This window comes from Corvus kubaryi, unplaced genomic scaffold, assembly GCF_017639235.1.
Source record: "Corvus kubaryi isolate FWS band 111438036 unplaced genomic scaffold, C.kubaryi_AGA036_p1.0 69, whole genome shotgun sequence".
In the NCBI taxonomy this organism is placed as follows: domain Eukaryota; kingdom Metazoa; phylum Chordata; class Aves; order Passeriformes; family Corvidae; genus Corvus; species Corvus kubaryi.
The window spans coordinates 4122496-4137307 of NW_024582057.1; the positions used below are offsets into that span (position 1 = coordinate 4122496).

The 14812-nt window shown below is 42.5% G+C and overlaps 1 protein-coding gene and 1 long non-coding RNA gene across 3 annotated transcripts in view; both read left to right on the top strand.

The window, feature by feature from the left end:
- Positions 1–139: 139 nt before the first annotated feature.
- On the top strand, positions 140–2336 carry LOC121674694. Its single transcript, XR_006019789.1, has 2 exons — positions 140–572; positions 1208–2336. It is a non-coding gene; the product is annotated as an uncharacterized LOC121674694 (long non-coding RNA).
- Positions 2337–14094: 11758 nt separating this feature from the next.
- Positions 14095–14812, top strand: part of RBM24 (RNA binding motif protein 24) — an 11112-nt gene continuing 10394 nt past the window's right edge. Inside the window, exon 1 of one of the 2 annotated variants that reach the window (XM_042049215.1) lies at positions 14095–14724. In XM_042049215.1, the coding sequence (XP_041905149.1) occupies positions 14557–14724 (168 nt within the window). In that variant the 5' untranslated portion in view covers positions 14095–14556. The remainder of the gene's footprint in view (positions 14725–14812) is intronic. The other variant, XM_042049214.1, reaches the window with a different exon arrangement.

Consider the following 14812-nt stretch of genomic DNA (forward strand, 5'->3'; position numbering starts at 1 on the left):
ATGCCTCTCCCTGCCTCCTTTACTTGATTCTGCCTATTTCAGCTTCTGACACAAAATGGCCCTTCCTCACCCAGAGGTGTTGTGAGATGCATAGAAGAGGGCTTTTCCTTTCCACACTAATTGCATATGTTTGGGATGTAAAAGTTCCAAACCTCTGCTAAATATGCATCAGAACAAAAGCATCTCTTTGTCATGACATCACTGCTCTAAAACAGGAACTTACTGGGTTAAAATCTGAGACACTTCCTATTTATTTGAACAATCCCCCACTAAGTTCAATGCAGTTGTACTGAGACAAAACTACAGTGAGGACTGCTGAACAGAAATGCTCACAATTATCAACTAATTATCCCAGGAAATCTACTGCTGTAGGAGACACTGTTGCCCTTGATCTCATGAGACAGAAGGACCAGAACACTGAGAGCTGTGGCACTCCTTTCTAGCCTTAACCCCAGCTCTGGGAAGACTGCTGTTCCTCCTGAATAGCCACTCCTGGAAGAGGACCATAGTAACACATCCTAGACTATTTCAGCGGGGTAAAACACAGGGCAAGCTGCCCACAAATACGCATGGTAAGTGCAGAAAGTAGATACCAGGCGTCCTTAGCTGATGAATATTCCAAAATAAATGTCACAGGAAGAGACCTTTCTCCTGTCCAGCAGCACAGCTTCAAGAGGGATGTTGCAGACCAGGTGTTGCCATGGGATGTCTTCAGATACTGTCTCAGGATATCTTGACTGTTTCCTGTGGATTAACAGAGCAGGTGAAAGAATGAATTCTGAAGATCTTGTCCTCTCTTTATATGTATTCTGAGGGACCTGGAGTCTGACTCCTCGTAAGTCTGAAAAAATTGCAAAGACCATGTAATTTCTGGAGGGAGGAAGTGTAGCTGGCACCCAGGGAAGCTGAGGAGCATTAAAAACTAAAAACCAAACCTGACTTTTTTTGCAAAGATGGCACCTGGATTCTGACAAAAACAGATTTGCAATGCAAATTTGCATATTTTAGGAAAGTCTGAGTGCAGAAGGCTCAGAAAGGTGTCAAATGTCTGATACAAACTATGTTCTGAAAATATGTGGAAGGAGTATGGATAAAGATGATGTTAGAGGCATTAACTAGTTTTCTGATTATTTGTCTTCGCAGATGGCAATTTGTGTCAGTTTAATTTTTAAGCTGCTTCTGGTATTTTCTGTTTCTGTTCCTCCAGGTTCAGCTGTCCCTTGCTATCCTTTTGCTGGACTGCATGCTAATGCCCTGTGATGTGCCAAATGTGGAGAGAACCAGTTGCATATGCCATGCTTTACTGGAGGGGATGAAACCTCTGAAAAGCAGCAGGAAAGGTAAATGTTTAACCTTTTTCTCTTTCCTCTTTCTCACACAAACTGACTGTGATTGCACTTAAAAGGCAGAATTAGCACCTGAGACAATACAAGGTCAAAGGATGTGGAATTCATATTCTAAGCAAACAATGAAGAGTAGCTGCAAGACTTTTGGCACCTGAGTATGATGAAGCTTTCAAGAGAATTTCCTCCTGAAGGGACATGAACTATTGGAGATTACACATACTGCATACTCAACTTGCACACTTACAGAAAAATTCCCTTTTAGGCAATTGTAAAATGCATGTGTTTCAACCATTTCCCTGGCACTAGTATAAACAAAAATAAGGAGAAGAGAGCTGCAGAGGACGATTCACAGAGGCTGGAGATTAGTGAAAGGAACATGAAACCATGAAAAATGTATATGCCCAGATTTTCTCTAATGCTCACAGCCGAGTGAGCAAATGGCCACTCCTGGTATGACTAATGATGTAACTACTTAAGGACTTATTTCTACTGAAGTTTATGAAAGTTAAATCAAAACAAACCACACAGTTTAAAATAGAAATGTTCACTATCTGCTGTGAGCTGCAGCAGACTATTTCAGCACATGTATGATTTTAAGCACACGTGCAGTTCTTTGGAAAGAGATGCAGTGCCTAAAACCACGTGCTCGCATTGACTGCTTTGCTGAATTGGGGTCTCCATCTGACCATACTGAGCTGCACATCCAATGTCTGTGCAACTTTACTTTGTAGCCATTAGTTTTGGCCCCATGGGAAGCTATTTATAAATATCTGAAATAATTAAATCAGATCTGTACAGCAGAAAAAGGACTCATCGAAATATGGTCACTATGGCAACAAATATTTTCTGGATGTAGTTTTGCTTCTAATCAGCAATGGCGTCCTCATGTTCCTAACAATGGCAAAAGTTGTCAGGCTTTTCTTGTTTGCCTGTTTGTATTAAATGTGTTCTTACAGAGTAAAACAATAAATGGAAGTATTTTAGACAAAAGTCCCTTTTCAGAAGTATTTTACACTAGTTAAAAAATTATTAGGAACTTGAAAAGGGAATCAATTGTTTTCCCACTTTCTGACTGCCCTCCGGCCTCCCTGGTACAGAGTGAGCCTCTGCTACACTGAGAAATTTCAGAGGCTCCAACTCTGAATTCAGATATTAAAGTGATCCCTTCACCACCAACAGCAGCTGAAAGCAAGGTTAGAAAGAAATGAAGCCACAAACCAAATAGCTGTTTCCAACAGGCAGTGCTGGCTCACTCCTGTGTCCATATTAAACAAAAACAGAAAATAAAAGGTGCTCACACTTCACCAGACCCCACCTGCAAAATATTCTTCTGGCCATGTCAATCACAAAAGTTAGGCCCTCCATGCAGTACATGCTGGAAATGTCCAGGTCATGTCTGTGCATAGTCTCTGAACTTGCCAACATGGCCACAGCCTCCTTGGAGTTTTGCAAATTTCATGCTTTGTGGATTGAGTCTTTGACAGGTTGTAGATATCTCAGAGCTTTGTGAACTTATCTGCACTTTGGTGGAGCTTAAAGACACCAAGGAATTGTTTGAGTTTGCTTGCTCTTTTTTTTTTTTTTTTCCCCTTGAGTACATAAAACAACATTTCAAAAATAGTTTCAAACACCAATCTTGTCCATTGCCATATGAGAGGGCATTTCCAGGAGAGGTGTATATTTCCTCTCTGGTTTTACATTCCTGGGGTTTTTTATAAACAGTGTCCTCAAAGGTATGTAGTCAGTCCAGCTGTTTTTTCCTTTGCTTAAAAACCAGCAAATCCATTGGCAGTGTCAATCAAATGCAGCAAAGGAGGTCAGTCCTCAGAGATTATTAAGATTGTACAGCTTTCACAAAAACAGTTCTTTGGTAGAGAGAAGTGATCTTTTCCATGCCATGACTGTCAGAAAAGTTTGTTCATTGTCTTGTCAGCTTTGCAAGAATCTGTGTTAGCACTGGGGCAAGAGGCAAAAGAGTACCCATGCTTCTGATTGCCCTGCTCAAGGCAGAAGGTTCAGTGGGAGCTGACAGCCTTTTTAGACACCAATATAAATCATGGCTCCTTATGAAATTAGCCTTTGTAACTCCCAGTGTGCCTGACCTTGCCAATCTTACATCAGTGGTTAAATTGTTAATATTCATCTTTAAATACCTCTTCACAGTTACCTGTGCCAACTCAGACGAGAGGTTTTAGCCTGAGGTCACTCTCCAATGTAGATTTATTCACTTATTTATTTATCATAATTATCATGTGATATTTTGGAGAAGAGAAATCTATTTATGCAAGAGAGGCATTAGGTTTGTAAAGTTCAAGCCACACCCTTCACGCAACCAAAACAGCAGCAACTTCATACAGAGATGCTGGAGCAAAGGATATGCTCCATGAGCCTCTGACTTGCAAACTTTGGTGTTTGTTTTTCTTCTCTTTCATCAATGCAGGAAATTCACGCTAGCAAAGGAGCTATAGCTGAAATAAGGTATTTAGAAAATCACCAACAAAATACTTGGAGCTTACATTACTACTTTCCCTCTGATCTTTGGCTTTCAAGCCCCTCCTGACACAACTCACGTTCTAGGCACAGCAAAGAGAGCAAAGGAAACTGATGACCTCTCACCCACATTAGCACCCACGGCAGCAGTACCAGCGCATTAGCCCAGGCTTCTCTGGGAACATGCAGCTGGATTTTTGGCATAATTTTATCTTCTTTACTAATACAGTGTCTTAAAGCAAACATTCCTAGTAAAATTAAATGCTACTAGATTTGTCCTATATTAAAGAATGTCTTCATGTCCCCCTGTGCATGGGTGAGGAATTAATGAAAATCTGAGGTCCTTTTTGTCTGCATTGAGAGGGTACCCCCACCCTCAATGTGGCTGTTTGTTAATGGGGGGTGACAACTGCAATGTAGGGTTATCTGACATTTGTTTTCTAATGCACATGCTGTTTCAAAAAGAAGAATGAAAATGTAAATAAATGCAAAGGAATCCTGAGGACAGAAAAATATTTACAAAAAAACCACTTAGTGACAAGCTTGCATATTGCTCTGTATTGTGTCACTGACCATATATATATGTTAATTCTTCTAAGCCTCATTTGCCTAAGAGCATGGAAACTGCCAGCATTTTAAGAACTGCTATCAGATAACTTGAAATGACGTTAGACCATACAAACAGCAAACAGACTCTAGTGACTGTTTTCTTGAATCTGATCTGAGGTGAGGCGTGGCTGTGCTACACATAGACTTTAAGGTTGCTAGACACCACCTGAGTCCCTAAGCTTCTGTGGTAAGAGAAGTTACACAATATATTGCAAAGATGGGGCTCTGAGAAATTTCACGTCTTGGAGACTGATCCAAAATTTTAATTTATATCCTTGCTAGTCCAAGGAGGTATTTTTCCCTGCTTCTATCTTCTCATACTTTGCTGTCAATTCTTAGTGAGATGAGAAAACTATCATGTAATTCCTGAATTTCACTTTTAGGACTGTTTTCTTGATGCATCCAGAGTCACAGCAGTACAGAGACTCCCCAAGCCAGAACTCCCTGTGCTACATGCTAACTCAAAACAGTCACAGAGAGAGACAGGCAGTATGGATCTCAACCGCAGAGATACTCAGAGATCTTGAAAACACTTGTGCATGTACTGAACTCATTAAAAGGAACTCTGTTATTTTCTAAGGACCTTTTCACATGTTTCAGAAGATGCCTATTAGGATGACAGCATAGACAAAACTAGTTAACTTACAAAGGATGCTTTTACAGAACAGGGAAGAGAACAAAACAAATCCTCCAGAACCAACTGTATTTCCACCACACAACTATGCATCCTTTCATAAATATTTCCTCCATTTAAATAAGACTATGAAAATATTTTCCTATCCTCTGCATATAATATCAAATTTAAATGATTCTTCTTACTCACTAGTATTTCTCATGAACTTCTAATCGGGTTGCATTTAGGGTCTCTATTTTTTTCAAGCCAGCCGCCTCCCCTCCACCCCTCCATTTTAATAAAACCTGTTAACACGCTTGAGAGTCAAACATGGACAAAAATCTCCCATTCCTTCCAAAGTATGGTATTCATGAAGATGTCATGAATAAATAAACATTCTCTAGTGTTCTGTTTCTTTTGTCTAGCTTATTGGTGTTGAGAAACCTTCTTCTTCATTTATTTATGTTGGTATTTTATTTCCTTATTGAGTTTCAAAGATGAAAAGAGAAAAATAAGTACCAAGAAAATAGCTGATAGACTGAAATGACCACGAATTTTCCCAGGGAGCTTAAAAAAATATGCTTTAATACAAAGGTGTTGGTGTCTCATTATTTCATTTAATAGACCTGCTTTTAATATGGAATGCATGACAATCTGTGTATGAGAGTAGACAGCAAGACAGCATAGTAAAACCAATGTGCAGGAATGCAATTTCTCCTAATTCTGATTTAATGATATTTCATTTTAGGCCCCTAAATGACTGATGTGCTTTGAAGTGAGGCAATCCTGCCTAGTCTAGCCTTATTCAAATGGTAGAATATGTACAGATCAGACAGCAGGTCAGTTTTGCACAGCTCCACTGAGGTCCCAGGCACTCGCCTGCAGCAGATGCAATATTCTTACCTTTTCCCAAATGCCCTAGGGAAACAGTGCATGGCAAGATACTTGCAGCTCCCAGTGAAAAGACAATGTGCAGTATCAGGTCAGCAAGTGAGCTGATTCTCTTTATGTCACTTTGTTGTACTCCATGATAGATCTTGGTAAATTGAGCAAATCTCAGAAAATTTATTGCTCAGACTCTAATTTTTAAAAACTGATAAACCTCAGTGAAAATTAACAGACTTTGACAAATGATAGGCAGGATGCTTATCTTAGGTCACAAAATACAGTCTACATTTTGTGTCTTAAAAAATCCAAGCACTATACCTGATCCTTATATGCAGTTAATAGAAATTTTAACTGTTTTGTGTTGACTGGGTCCATTTTTAAAAGCCACAAGAATTCTATGGTAGAATTAAATCCAATTTGATCCTTGTACATGGCTAACCATAGGACAATGTAGTATCTTTTCTACAGCACTGTTAACACACTCACGGCTGTATTTTGCCAGCAAAGGTCCTTTCTAGAGGTGAAAATGGAGGCATTGGAGCACAGCGTGCTTTCTGTGTCCTACTTCATAACCTCACACCTTATATGAACTGTGAAACTTAAGACTAAGGGACAAACATGACAAACCAGCCAAACAGTACTATTTTTATTCTCATGACAAAGCCTGAGTTTGGTTGGTTGGGTTTTTTTACTTCTTTTTAAAGGCAAAAGTCATGCCTTTTCCAACTGAGGACAATAAAGGCTGTAAGAATGCTTAGAAACCCCACATTACCTTACTGGGTTGCAGCAATGAGTATGTAGATGCTACACTGACGAAACTTCCGCTACTCAAGTGGTAACATGCTCAAACTTCCACTTGTACTGCAAAACAAAACAACAAAAAAACAACCTGCTGCATAGTTTTGAAGCTGTAGCCCTTGGGGCTAGAATCTTACAGGTTAAACTTACAGGTAAATTTTTGACAGAATTTGACTTTCAAATTTGTAGGATAAATATAGAAAGCAATAGTGACTCAGTGCAGGCAGAGCTCCTCCCTTCTGAGTCACTTCTGCTTGCATATCACAGGAAGATGGGAGCAGTGTGTCACCTTACCAAGGGATCATACTACAGAGATCCTGACCTTTTGGCAGGGTGTGAAGAAGGCCTCCACAATCTTCTGCAGATGGAGGGTTATTCCACTTTAGTGTTTGGGCCAAATTCTAACTTACTTCGTTTCTACCTACCAAAAAAGAAAAAAAAAAGAAGAAGAAAAAAACCAACCAAACAAAAAAAAACAACCACGACAGGAAAAGAAATATCTCTGAACCAGCAAAGATAATGTGGTCTGACAGTCCTTGAAGAGGAGGAATGCTGTGTTACTGAGGAGCGCTGTCTGTACCACAGCAGCAGGTGGTGAGACGCAGCTCAGGGTAGTAAATCTCTCCAAGGTCCTTCTGGAATGAAGGCACCGAACAACCATCACATGCTGCTATTTTTTTTTTAACAAATCACATCTAATCCAACAAGTGGAACCACCTAAAAGCTATTGTTGTATTGGGGCTATTTTTAGTTGAAGAAACCAAGACTGCAAAGTAAACTGGATAGTAAGAAGCTCAGACTAAAAATACTTGACAGCAACATGATATCTTTGGATCAGAAAACATGGTTGAGCTAGTAAACAAGCTACATTCTCCTATAACACAACTAATGAGCGCAGTATGGGTGAGACTGGCAATACACTGTCTATCCAGAGAGAGGACAGTGCATAAATGCGATGGCCTCTGACTAAATTCCATCTTTCCTCCTAAATCCTCTCTTTAGCCCTTGCAAAGAAAGTCTCGAGCTCGAATCTGATTGTCCAAGTCACAAGAAGAACTCCTCCACATCCCTAGCAAAAGATGCTGTGAGAAGAAGATGGAGTACAAATTTAATTCATCTGCTTTTTCTCTACGTGCCTTTGTGCCCCAGATACCTCCAAAGGAAAGGAGAGGACAGTTCTGTGGAGCAGTTCTCTCTCTTCTTTGCTCATGCTGTGATTAGCAGACATACCCCTGGGTGAGTGGTGAGGAACACTGAAACTTCTCTTTTTCTCTTAATGAAAAAGTAGTCAAGGGAATATTTTGGACTCTAATTGCTTCAGCAGTGAGGTGAAAGCAGATTTTCTTACAAACTCAGTTTCCCCAGTACAAGCAATACAAGAAGGACTAAGTCCTTAAACAAAAAAAAATTGGGTTGGGTCGAACTTAACAAATGAGGATGTGGTATTTTTTGGCCATAAATTAGAACCTTCCAGCTCTCTGACAGGAAAGTGCGAGTCACTCTTCTGGAGGGCTGAGAGTGCACAGGGCCACTGACATGGCTATTCCTGAATCCAGAGCTGCAGTACTACAGTATTCATGTCATCAGTTTCTCACTAAGGACTAAGGGGCTGAAGTGTGTTTGAATGAGCTCTTCTCTTCATTTCTATTCATGTATCCACATTACTTTTCTACTAACCTACTTCTGCTAAGAGATGTGCAGTGTTCTATGAGGCTGATGTCTGGCATACAGCTTGTCGACTGCCAGTTTAATCCCTTGTAATAATAACTGGCAAGGGTTTAGTGGCTGTCTTTCACCACCATCCCCATATTTCTGTTTCCCTAGTTTTTTTGCAGCTTATTTGACTGCCAGTCAGATGAAACCCGATGAAGTTTGGTTTAATTTCACTGTTTTTAGCAGTGCTTCACCAGTTCAGACTGGTTGAGAATTTTTTCTCAACAATATTCTTTGTACCAGGACTTCTTGTTTTGCATACAAAACACAAACAAGTAATGAGTTATGTGGCTGTATCAGTCCAGGCTATGTGTATATGGCTCAGCAGACAGCTCCAAGCACTGGTTTTCCCATTGGGTATTGTGGTGGGGTGGGTGTACAACATTTTAAAGACGCACAGAGTGTGCTTTGTAGACAGTCATTCAGCTGTTACGCCACACAGAACATCAATGGGATTTTGGAGATTTGTTAAATGTCTGTCTCTTAGTTGCCTGTGACCAGGGCAGGTAAGTATGAGAGTCAGGTGTTTCACACTCCAATTTCTAAACTTTAGCTAGTCTGCAAATCCTGATTTATTCCCTCCCTGGCACAACTGCCTTGCTTGTTGTCAACATTAAGAATCATTGTTCTAACCCTGAATGTGTCATGTGGTGGGTGTGAGAGCTTTGTGATTTTGCAGGTTCAGCCTCTGGCATCAGCGCTGCCTCCATCACAGCATCATAGGACAACTTCAGTTCATGCCAGGCACCAGCCTCGTTCTACCTTCTGACCTGTTCTAGCACTGGACAGCACTATTCAGTATAGCACTCATGGCTTGGTATTCATAAACCCTTTCCCTTGGGTTTTTTTCTAACATACCTTTTCCTCGTGTTCTCCTACCAATATGACACGCTCATTGTAACTTCTATGGATGCATTCAACCTTCTGGCTTCACTCATCATTCACCCCTGCTTCACCTGACACGCCTATTATTTTCCTACAGACAGGCAATGTGTCTTAAATTTACAGTTCCACAAGCTTTGAATTTTGTTTGCTGGATTGCTGAAATTCTGTGTCACCTCTTCCACCGCCCTTTAAAGGGAAAAATACTCCCATCAGAAACTACCCCTGGTGGTCGATATTTGGTGATTTAATTGGGAATAAGGACATTATCATAGTTAGAAGATCATAGAAGATCATGTGGCTTAGAGCTCAGATACTGTAACAAAAGGGACTTTGGAATATGGCAATATTAATAGGTTTCAGGGGGAAAAAAGAATCCTATGATGAAATCTGTTATAATGGGGGCACTATCAGGAGAGAGGTGGTGGAAGCTTCCCGGTTAGGAAACTTTTAGCAGAAATTCACAATTTAAGAACTTATCCTAGATAAAGATTGTAGATCAGCAAGAAGAGTGAGAAGATGATGAAGTTTCCAAGTTTCTCACACTGTGATCTGTTGGAACATGAGTGTAATACCTACTTCATGCATCCCTAGACAAAGCCAAACTATCACCCATGTAACAGACACTGAGCAGAGCAGAGGTTAGACATTCTCCTCCTCTCTGTAATGGGATGTGGTTGGTGGAAGTGCACAGATTAGCAGACAAAGCCGTGCCTAATGTTATTAGCTGAATGCTTTCATGGAGCTATGGCATTATGGAACTTCAGCAGAAATGTCTCACTGACCAACCTGATGGTCTCACTAGGTTAACAGATAAAGAATTACTTTTATTTTCAGCCCTACATAACAAATCATGAGGGTTCAGGGCCCAGGCACTCTAATAATAGTGTTAGCAAATAAAATGTGCGTGTAAGTATATGTATATGTTGATATATAGAGATATTCCAGATGCATTTAATTGACAGTGTAGTGAATGTTCTGAAGACCACAATTATTTACTGAAATAAAGCACTAGGAAGAATGACTGGTGTGCAATATAATCAGAGGTCTTTGTTGTTTCCAGAAACCTAATGAATGAACACATAACATCCATTGGTTTCCGACATGACAGGCATATGGTGCTCGTAAATAAATAAAAAGCGTGATATTACAGTTACGCTGATACCACTGAGTGGCAACATTTGGTAAACTGGAAAGCTGTCTATTCTATCCTACCTTGACAGCAAAAACACAAAATCTCTGAGTAAAACCAATCAATTGTGACTGATAGCTTTTGGGGTTTCCTCCCATTAAGCCATGTTATTAGGTTCCAAATGAAACACTAGATCACTTTCTCATTTATAGAATCAGATATATATTTTAAAGCCATTAAAATTACATAGAAGGTAATTGTCAGCTACAATACCCTTCAGCAACAATACCTACATACCTAGGAGAGATTCCCAGCAATGTAGAAGACTGCAGCAGGACCTGGGTGCCTATATTCTACTTCGATTCAAAACTGAGATCCTGAAAAGGCCAAAATAGCTGCCTACAGGACCAGTACTGCTCTTTTACAGTGATCTACTGTTTGTGGTACTCACCAGAACACGGGTGACCCTGGTTCAATTACCAAATTTCCATGCATTTAGGAACCTTAGTTTCACATCTCTCCCAGGAGTGCTCTACCTATACACTCCTCTTTCCACATGTGCTCACTTCTTGCCTGAATTGTCACACTTTCACCAGTGGCATCACTCCTGCAAAATTTGCAGCATGTAGGAATACATTTCTTTCTGCTGCACTTGCATTCCAAAGCCACAATCAGATCCCTAGCAGTAAGTCATCCAGCTGATCCATCTCAAAACACAAAATACATATTATTTCAAGCAACTGGGAAAATGGCACTTCCCTTCAGCACAGTAAATGCTGTACAGTCCATGCCTTTAATTCTAAAAATCCTTTAGTCTGACTGCAAACTTAGCCAGACATCCAGCATGGCCAGGTAAACACTGCCCCATCAACTCAAGCTAACTCCAGGGTAATCCTCATCTGAATTCATCCAGACTCATCAGTTTTCTGTGGTACATACAGGTTCCGTAGATGAACCTCGCTCTTCAAGCTTTGTGGAAACCTAGCCCCAGCTAGGTTTCCACAAAGACACAAGCCCCAGTCAGGCCAGAACATTTTCACAATGGGTGTCATCTGATAGAACTCCCTTCCTAGGCTGTTTGTGGTAACCTCCTTTGGGTTAAGATTAGCCCAAAATGTGGAGTTAACATGTGGTATAGGAGAGAAGTATACAATATATTCCTGATCACTAAAGTGTTCAAATGGTCTTTAATTAATGTCCATGTGATAGAGGTCACCCTTCTCTTTGGATAAACCTAAAGTGATTATTAAGACTGAGATACAGTTGGAAATACTTTTATTTCTGAGGGCTGCTGAAGGATTAGATAGCCTGTCACTAGTAGAATCAAATCAGCCACAGTTTGGGCATAAGATCATGAATCCAAGAGCTGGAGGCCTGTGTTTGTTTTTCAGAGGTTATGCCACGCAAAAATAAAGGCTTGTGTTGACAGTGGACTGAATGCACTAGAGGAAGTTGCAAGCAACAAGGTATCACTTTTCTGGGATTTAGGTAAGGATTCCTAGGAATCCTAAGGCCAGAAAATCATACCCTAGATTCTGTCAGGACCACCAAAGCAGAAAAAGGTCTGATGCTCGAAGGGATATAAGGTAAAACTGAGTTTTGAAGAGTTATCCTTCAATAGTAGGGGTTGTTTTCCTGTGATAGTGTTAGTGATACAGTTCAGAGATACAGTTCATACAATTCAGCTGGAGAATTGTATTTATTCCTGAATTTTACTGGGATTGCCATCTTAAATTGAGAGTGCTAATACAGTAGTAGAACAGTTGTAGCATCGCTTACAGGATATATTTTGATCTGTTAATGGCCAGAGTCACTTCTGGTTTTACAAAAGAGGATATGTTAGCCTGTCAGAGTAGGTTGAAAACTGTACTGCAGATACTTTGAATCAGCAATATGAACAAGGGCTGCATGACCTACCTAAATGCAAGAAATTTGTCTTTTGTTGAGACATAGATGTGGAAAGTTAGGGTTTTTTCTGAATCCTGGAAGACCTGCTAGACCAGGTTGCTGCTAGACCAAAAAGCTAGGTTTTGGGTTTGGGTCTGTCAAAGTCATTGGTCTTCCACTTGGGCTGGAAAAGGTGAACTCCTAAATACATCTGCAAGTAGTTCTGGGACAGCCAAGTGTTGCTTTTCTGGCCTTAATACAGGAGTTTGTGTAATGACTGCAAAGCCAGGCTAATTCACCCTTCCTGCAGACACCACAAGACACTCAGGAGTGCTGGGCACAGCAAAGGAAAGGAAATGTGATGGGGTGGACTACATCTGGTTTTAGGTGAAGTTCATCTTCCAGGTCCATAGGGGTCTGAGAAGTTAAATGCACTCCTAAGTGGGCTGTGTGCTGCAGGGCTCCATTGAGCACTGACACCCTTAGCTGGGCTAGTATTTAAGTTCAGGTCACTGGGCCAGAGTTTAAAGTTACGATTAGCCCTCAGAACAGAAGTGGCTGGAGTGTCAGGTTTAACACAATGTTTCAGACCAACATGAAGCCAAGCTGGAAGACATTTGGGGACAGAGTTAGATGTGTAACTGAATTCAGGTGAAGGTTAAGGGCTTGTCATAATATCAGTTGAAAAGCAACATTTATGTCTCATCCTGCTGGGGTTGCTAGATTTCACCTGAGTTAGTCTTAACATGTTAAATCAAATTTAATCTGGAGAGTCTGAAGGATCAAGTAGGGTTTAGTGACAGCATGGCTTAGTATTGTATAAGCCATTAGAACTAGGAAAACTACTGATGAAAAAATCAAATGGAGCTAAGGTTAGATATGGGCAAGCAGGGGCTGAGGTTAGGGCTAAGTGCTCTCATTATGGTTAATGTTTGGTACTTGAGGGGCTGAAGAACTTTGTGAAAGTCTGTCCTGCAAATGATGCCTTCATAGGGAAAAGCCTGGCAGACAGAGGAAGAAAGTGAAAGAGGAAAAAGAGACATACAGTACTTATCAAGACTTTGGGACGGCAAGGGGATGGTTTAGAAGTCTATACACATATGCACATCTGTTTTCCCCAATCTTTAACCTTCCTCCCATCCGTCCAGTCTCCCTGTGAGTCTCCCTTCCCCCCAACTCCCACAGTCCTCCGTCTCTTCATGTCACACAGACATTCCTTTCTTTATGTTTCTCTTCATCCTTCCCAGTCCCAGCATTGGGCAGAGGCAGCAAGAGAAGATAAAAACAAGGGAAACAGCTTTACCATTTTTTTTCATCTTGTGACCAAACGAACACCAAGAACCACAACCACCAGCACCACCACAATAAAAATGGATGTGTTGCAGCTTCGTAGTTTTGCTAGCCTCGAGAGAGCAGTAAGTGAAGGTTGCAGGGGTTTGACCACAAGCCTTCCGGGAGGGATCCAAGCATTTGAGGACCGCCAGCAACCAGTGAGCCGGCTCTGCCCGCGGGCTCTCTGGCCAGCCGGGCACCGCTGACCCCACGGGACCCTGTCCTGCTATTTGGAGCAAACCTGCCTCGAAGGGCACCGGACCTCCCCGAGGGGCACCTCTGAGGCCGCCCCTTTGCCTGGCGGCCCCGAGGCCCGGCTGCCGCCGCACAGGGGGCATCCAGCTGTTGCCAACAGCTGTGTGTCCGCCCCGGCTGCGCCGCGGCCGAGCGCGGGGTCCGCCCCGCCGCCGTCCCCGCCCCTGCGAGGAGGAGGAGGAGGAGGAACCGAGAGTGCCCGACCCGGTGGCTTTTAGGGGGGAGGCCACTCAGTTGTTAGAGGCCAGGCCTTGCACTCCTCTTCCAGTTGCTGCTTCTGCTCGTTTCCAGCGCTACGGCCGCCAGGCTGGCTGCTGTCCGGCCTCCCCTCCTCCTTTTGCCGGTACCTAGCTCAAAACCGCCGGAGGCTGCGAGGCTCCGCTCTTGGAGGAGGAGGAAGCTGGGTCTGCAAAGGCAGAAGGGAATTGCATTGTAGCTGGGTGGCGGGGGGAAAACGGGGGGCGGGGGAAGAGAGGAGAAAAATAAATAAATAAAAAGGAAAAAAAGAGCGGGGCTGAGTCTGGAAGCGGGTTTCGCCGCCCAGGACCCGCACGCCCCGGCGGCCACGCGTGGGTGCAGATCGCGGCGCGGCGCGCAGGGCTGGGCGGAAGATGCACACGACGCAGAAAGACACCACTTACACCAAGATCTTCGTCGGGGGCTTGCCCTACCACACCACCGACTCCAGCCTGCGCAAGTACTTCGAGGTCTTCGGGGACATCGAGGAGGCGGTGGTCATCACCGACCGGCAGACGGGCAAGTCCCGGGGATACGGCTTTGTAAGTGCCGGGGCGCGGGGCAGGGCGGGGGGCGGCGGGGCAGGTGGGCGGCTGCGGGGGGACATCGCGGGGAAAGTTCCGCGGGGGC